Raw genomic sequence first — 6,958 nt, 5'->3', positions numbered from 1 at the left:
AAGTGCTGGGATTACAGGCTTCAGCCACCGCGCCCGGCCTTTTTGTATTTTTTTAAGACAGAGTATTCCTCTGTCACCCAGGCTGGAGTGCAGTGGTGTGATCTCTACTCACTGCAACCTCCTCCTCCTCCTGGGTTCAAGGGATTTTCCTGCTTCAGCCTCCCGGGTAGCTGGGATTACAGGCGCGCACCACCGCGCTGGCTAATTTTTGTATTTTTAGTAGAGACGGGGTTTCACCAAGTTGGCCAGGCTGGTCTCGAACTTCCCTGTGAGAATGATACTCCCATGAAAAGTTAAGAAACAGGAAAACAGGCTTGTGCTAATATCTATGGTAGTTGTAAACAAAAGCTCTGACTGGACTCCATTGTGCCCAAACGTACTATGTTCACGGGGCAGTCATCTGATAATTTTTTTCTTTTTGAGACAGAGTCTCGCTCTGTTGCCCAGGCTGGAGTGCATGGCCAGATATCGGCTCACTGCAACTCCACCTCCCGGGTTCAAGCGATTCTCCTGCCGCAGCCTCCGGAGTAGCTGGGATTACAGGCGTCTGCCACCACGACAGGTTAATTTTTATATTTTTAGCAGAGACGTTTCTTCATAGTGGCCAGACTGGTCTCGAACTCCTGACCTCAGGGGCTCCACCCGCATCAGGATCCCAAGGTGCTGGGATTACAGACGTGAGCCACCGTGCCCGGCCGAGAATTGTATGAAATAAGGAATGGCTAAACGTAATTATTACCAAGTTTTTTCTGCTCCTTCAACTTGCAACAGCAAGTTTTAATTTCAGTGCCTAGAACAGCAGTAACTGGCACGTAGTAGGCGCTCCGTGAACAGCAGGAGGATTAAGTGATCGCGGTCTCCCTGAACAACTGCGATTGCACCACAACATAGTCAAAACACAAAAAGTCAAAATATAAAAGTTCCTAGTACAAGTCCGTGGAGCCAGGGCTTCACACAAATACATGTCGTGTACTACACATTAATATATATATGCACATTCAATATTTTGTTCTTCCGGCGTTAACGGCTAATGGAGGCAAATCTTTATGCCTTTGGTTAAGGCCTAAAACTGCATTTTAAGGAAGTTCCGAGCGCAGGATCGGAGGGGCGGGTCTAAGAAAACAATTCCCGGCCCGCGCCGCCCGCAAGTACACGCTACCGCTGACCGCGCAGACGCAGGAAGGGGCGGGGCGGAGCGGAGAGACCATTCGCGGGATTCTAGAGGCCCCGCCCCTCGTCTGCGTCGGGTGGTCACGTGGTCGTCCCGAGCTGGCGGGAGGAGTTGGGAGAGCTTTACTGCAGCGACCGTCAGACACTCCAGTGACCGTGGGGATCAGCGTAGGTGAGCTGCGGCCTTTTTCGGGGTGCCGCTGCCACAGCTACCTGCGTTCGTTACGAGGATTGAACGTCTCCACCCGTAAGTGTGAAAGAGGTGGCAGGAGGTGGGTGGGCAGGGGCGCAAAGCGCACGGCCCCTAGAAGACTCGCCTTCGCTCCTGCCAGCCGCTGAAGCAGCGTCCTCCTCTGACAGCTGCGGGGCCACGGCAGGGGTAAGGGCCAAGGGGCTGTTGAATGGTCGCGGGAGCCGGAGCGGGGTGGGGAGGTGACTCGACGGACTGCCTCATTGGCTGGGTCGGTTTTGGCGCGCTCTCATTTCCGCGCTCCCGATTGGTTGGTGGGCGCCGTTCCCGAGGCGCGCGCCGCGATTGGTAGGCTCGGGCGCGCGGGACCACACCGCCCGCCCCCTTGCCCGGCGCTCCGGGACTAGCTGGCTGGGTCCGGGCTTAGGGACTCAGCGTGGGCGTGCTTGGCTGAGGGGATGAGGCGGAACATCCCATCCTCTTGGCAGTTAAGTGGTTGGTTCTTATCTGAGGGATCTACAGATTTGGCTCTTGGGAAAAGGTCGCTGAGTCCTGCGTGTCCCATTGAACGGACACCGGCTTTGTTGATACGGGTTTCACATGGACCCTGTCGTATGCCAGGGTTTTTAATGCAGCTGTTAAAGGAGCCAGAGAATAACGGGCAAGTAAGGGTGCAGGGTTGCTGTCGGGTGTGGGATTAGACTTATTTGGTCAGGGCTTTTCAGCTTTTTTCGTACTAAAGTACGTTTTATGTCGCAACCGTCTAACCAAATGAGACGTAGATCGAAGCAGCATTTCTCGTCTCTTGAGTTCCATTCTGTTCAGTCGCATGTTTCTAAGCAGTGTTGCTCACGACTCACTCAGCAATTTCGAGATCACGGCCCAGGGCCCGCGACCCGCAGTTTGAAAAACATTGCCCGGGGCCTGTTTACTGGGGCCCAACCAGCATTTTCTTAACGTGAAATAAAGTAGAAAATAGCAGGATGCCCCGTACAAATTAGATTGTTTGGTTTCCTACGATTTTTTTTTTGGTTGGTTTGTTTTTGAGTGGGAATCTCGCTCTGTCACCCAGGCTGGGGTGCAGTGGTGGGGTCTCGGCTCACTGCAACCTCCACCTCCCGGGTTCAAGCGATTCTCCTGCGACAGCCTCCCGAGTAGCTGGGACTACAGGCAAACACCTACACGTGGCCAATTTTTGTATTTTTAGTAGAGGCGGAGTTTCACCGTGTTGGGTAGGCTGGTTTCGAACTCCTGACCTCAGGTGGTGCGCCCGCCTCGGCCTCCCAAAGTGCTGGGATTACAGATGTGAGCCACGACGCCCGGCCTTTCCTAAGCTTTTTTGTTTGTATATGTGTGTGCGTACGCCAGGGCACCACGTAAAATGTATTAATGTTAGAAAAGCCACTGCACTGAGTAAAGGCATGGCCACAGCTATTCGGGAGCTCTGTTGGCGAGGCACAGGCACAGGCACAGGCACAGACACGGCGGGGGCCAGGGGGTTGTGCGCCTTGGAGGAGCGGTTCAGATGCTGAGTTTGTTGTGAGTTTGGTCCGGTGGTCTAGTTAACGACATTACATACACTGTATCCCTTTTTATCTTTTTCCTTCTTCCTTGCTTGTTAGTCCTTCAGTTCATGTTGGTGGTTAAACGTTTCCTACGAATGTAAATGCATGATCTCACCTGACCAGGTATTAAGTCAGTATTAAGTTATTGTCAGAGCCGAGTTTGTTATACCTTAAATTTGTCTTTGAAGCAGGGTTGTTAAGATGCTGCTCTGTAGGGTGGACCTGGGCACACCCAAATATCTGGGTTTTTTTTTTTTTTTTTTTTGCTATTTCTGGTTACTATTTCTCAGGACTTTGAGAGCCCTGTATTTAATCTAGGACATGTTTAGAAATTTTAAACCAATTTTTAAAATTTGTTTAAAATATATTAGTTTCATTTTTTTCAGACATAATTATGTGCATATATATATATAATTAGATATCAAGAGTCATTAACATTAGTCACCTTAGTCATCAACAGGGCTGAGTTTGGATTAAGTGAGAAAAAAATAATAGTTCTACTGTACAATAGTATGATTTTTATGATTGTATTTTAAACAAACCTAGACTTCACCTTCAGCGTTGCAAACCATATTGTTTTTTAATTGCTAGTATTCTGTGCTTCACCGTCTACACAATGAATCCCAGTATGAAGCAGAAACAAGAAGAAATCAAAGAGAATATTAAGGTATGTGATTGAATAACTTTAATTTTTTTTGTAGAAAGCATGGGGTTAAAAGTATTTTGATATCATTTAGCCAAATTTTGCCTGGCTATAATTTCTGGAAGCCTTGAGTAGTCAGAGGATGAGTAACAATAGAGAACGTTTTAAAAAAATTAATTATGGTTGAATACTAAGTCTGACTCAAGAATATGAAATGTCTCTTCTTTTGGTCTTTTGACAGTATTTTGTAGTTTTCAAAGCATGAATTTTACACTGTATATATGTTAAATTTTTCCCTAAGTATTCTTTTTGAGGTTATTGTGAATATGTTTCTTTAATTTCATTCTCATTTGATCATTGCTACTGTATAGAAAAATAATTGACTTTTGTATCTTGATTTTGTGTCCTGAAACCTTACTGAAGTCGTTTATTAGTTCTAATTGTCTTTTAGTAGATTCTTCAGGATTTTCTTTTCTTTTTGTATTATCTCTGTGAAGATTCCAAAAGTATTTTTAGGATTTTTATGTATAAGATTATTACTGCTTTGTTTCTGTGCTTGTATTTCGTGAAATGATTTTATTAAAATCCCTTGTGTGTATCTTCAGAATTAAATGTCTTTGACTACAGACGTGTTTTGCATTATATTGCACATTTTTCGAAAGTGTACCATTTTTGGCCGGGCATGGTGGCTCACGCCTGTAATCCTAGCACTTTGGGAGGCCGAGGTGGGTAGATCACCTGAGGTCAGGAGTTCAAGACCAGCCTGGCCATCATGGTGAAAATCCATCTTTAAAAAAAAAAAGAGAGAGAGAGTATACTATATTCATTACCATCTACCCTATTGGATTTGCAGTACTATTAGAATCCCTATATGGTACTCTCACTGGAAATCTTATTCCAAGTATTTATTCTTATGACAACAGGACAGAATTTCTTTAGTTATGAGTTTGTAATTTTGACTAGGCTCATATGTATGGTTCTAAATGAATTTACAGTTTAACTAGGTCCTTCCACACAACTTAAACTATATGAATACCCTGGGAATTGGACCACATCTTCAGGAAAACTATCAATTTGTGGGTTTAAATTAAATAAAGAACCAGATGCCCATGGTAGCTCAAGCCTGTGATCCCAGCTGCTTGGGAGGCTGAAGTAGGGGGATTGATTGAGCTCAGAAATTTGAGACCAGCCTGGGCAACAAAGGGAGACCCTGTTTCTAAAAAACCATAATTAGCTGGGTATGGTGGCACCCACTTGAAATCCCAGCTACTAGGGAGGCTGAGGTGGGAGGAATTGCTTAAGCTTAGTAGTTTCGGCTTGGGAAAGTTATGATTGCTTCACTGTATTCCAGCCTGGGTGACAGAGTAAGACCCTGTATCTAAAAAAAAAAAAAAAAAAATTAATTAAATTTTAAACTAAATCGAGTACTTAAAGGCCTTTATAAGTATAAGCAAGTACCTTTTGATGGGTTATTTATTTGCCTTGCTTTTCTTAGGATTCTTACGTTATTTTTCTTGAATAATAGATCACATTGACAGTTGGTAAATTTGATTCCATTAGCTTCCATTTAGGATGATGACATCTTCCCACTGTGCTTTGGGTGTGATTGTTTATAATTTTTGTTATGAAATTTTTGAAATATTTAGAAGTAGAGTCAGTATTACAATAATTTACTTCCCCGACTTCAGCAATTAACACTATATGGCCAATCTGGTTTCATCTATGTCCTTATTTACTCCACCTTTCCCTCAATGAATTATTTTGAAGCAAATCACAGCCAAATAATTTATATACTTCCAGCAGATTACATTTTTAAAAAGTCTTGTGTTTACTAGCTATGATAAAACTCTCTTGAATATAAAGGTACTAGGTTCTGTTTGATTTTGGCTCTACCTCCAAAACTGAGACCTTGGGTGGGTTAGTTAGCATTTCAGCCTCTGGTTACTTATCTGTACATTGAGGAACTAGACTAGAACTAGATCTTTGCGAGTTGTATGCAAAATTCAGTGTGAATGTGCTTTTATATGAATTTTTTAGGGGGAGAGGATTCACAGAATATTAAACAGTTTTCCAAAAAGATTAAGACCCATTAACATACAGGAAACTTTTTGGCTTTAAGAGTCTATTATTTCGGCCAGGCGCGTTGGCTGACTCCTGTAATCCCAGCACTTTGGGAGGCCGAGGCAGACTGATCACGAGGTCAGGAGATCAAGACTATCCTGGCCAACATGGTGAAATCCTGTCTCTACTTAAAAAAAAAAAGTCTATTATTCCAATGTATAATATATATACAGAAAGTAATAATAGTAATATTACATTGTTTTAGGCCAAAGTCTATAAAGCTTATATAAATAGAAGTTAAATCTTGGAAAGGGTCTTTTTTTTTTTGTGGCAGTAACTTAGCTGGCTTCTTTGACCATTATTAACAGCAAGTATTTAAATTAACACCTCTTATTATTAAGGTTCCAGCGTTACATTTTCTTTTATTTGTCTGGAGACTGTTGACTAATCTATAATCTAAATTATATGTGAAATGTTGGTGTAATATTTGTTCTCACAGTAGCTGGCATTTGTCCTTCAGTTAAATGGTGAGATAATAATCAGCAGTAGAAACTTTACCGTGGGAAAGGTGAACTCTTGTCATGTGAAGTACTGTGTGATATCAGTAACTTTCTCACGCTGGTATGGTATCATGTTCTTGTAACCTTGTTTAAGTATTCACCATTGTTTGCTATCCCATGGTGGCAGTATAACTAATGATATTTTGCGAAAATAAGAGAGAGCTTTCAGATCATGACATATAAAGGAAGTAATTTACATATTATAAGGAAGGCAATATTTTCATCAAAACAATACTTTTTGGGCATTTTAGAGTGAGTATTTTAGTATGCCTCAGGCACTGACATTTTAGCCACCTTCTAATGAATGGGCTTGAAGCAGAACTGCTTCTGCTATCAGGTAATGCTTGAGGGGGGATGTCTATTACACATGTACTTTGTTTTGTGTAAAGTATATTCTGGAAAATTATGTGCTTTTAGTGAGTACTTGTAAGTATTCAGGGGATAGTCATGATTTAAAGAGGTCTGATTTTGATTAGGGGAAGACATATTTTGCAGTGTAAATGATTTTTTCTCCCAGTTTACCAGTTTTGTGAATTCATACCATAAAGGTTACAATGTTTGGTTTTATAAAAGAGTACCTGTAAGATTTTAGTTTTTGTGTGGATGATTTTACAAAGAGCTGAGGAATTTTGTTACATGTGTTTTAACTAGCTATGATTAACAAAATGACCACAGCAAGAGCATACATTGAAATGAGAGAAGTTACTTGTATTTGTGTCTAGTTTGGGTAATATGATTCATTCTTTTTTTTTTTTTTTTTTTTTTTTTT

General features: G+C 42.2%; 1 protein-coding gene across 5 annotated transcripts in view; it reads left to right on the top strand.

The window, feature by feature from the left end:
- The window catches only part of GMNN (geminin DNA replication inhibitor), a 70,504-nt gene that overhangs the window by 56,514 nt on the left and 7,032 nt on the right, over positions 1–6,958 (top strand). For 2 of the 5 annotated variants that reach the window (XM_032247611.1, XM_032247612.1), the window contains one exon: positions 3,517–3,592. In XM_032247611.1, coding sequence (XP_032103502.1) covers positions 3,542–3,592 — 51 coding nt within the window. In that variant the 5' untranslated portion in view covers positions 3,517–3,541. Of the gene's footprint in view, positions 1–1,240; positions 1,550–3,516; positions 3,593–6,958 lie in introns of those variants that run through there. The other 3 variants (XM_032247613.1, XM_032247609.1, XM_032247610.1) reach the window with 3 other exon arrangements.

This window comes from Sapajus apella, unplaced genomic scaffold (assembly GCF_009761245.1).
Source record: "Sapajus apella isolate SASKATOON/1434 unplaced genomic scaffold, GSC_monkey_1.0 scaffold63, whole genome shotgun sequence".
NCBI lineage: Eukaryota > Metazoa > Chordata > Mammalia > Primates > Cebidae > Sapajus > Sapajus apella.
Note: the sequence above shows the minus strand (reverse complement) of the source record. Positions and strands in the feature narration are given on the sequence as shown.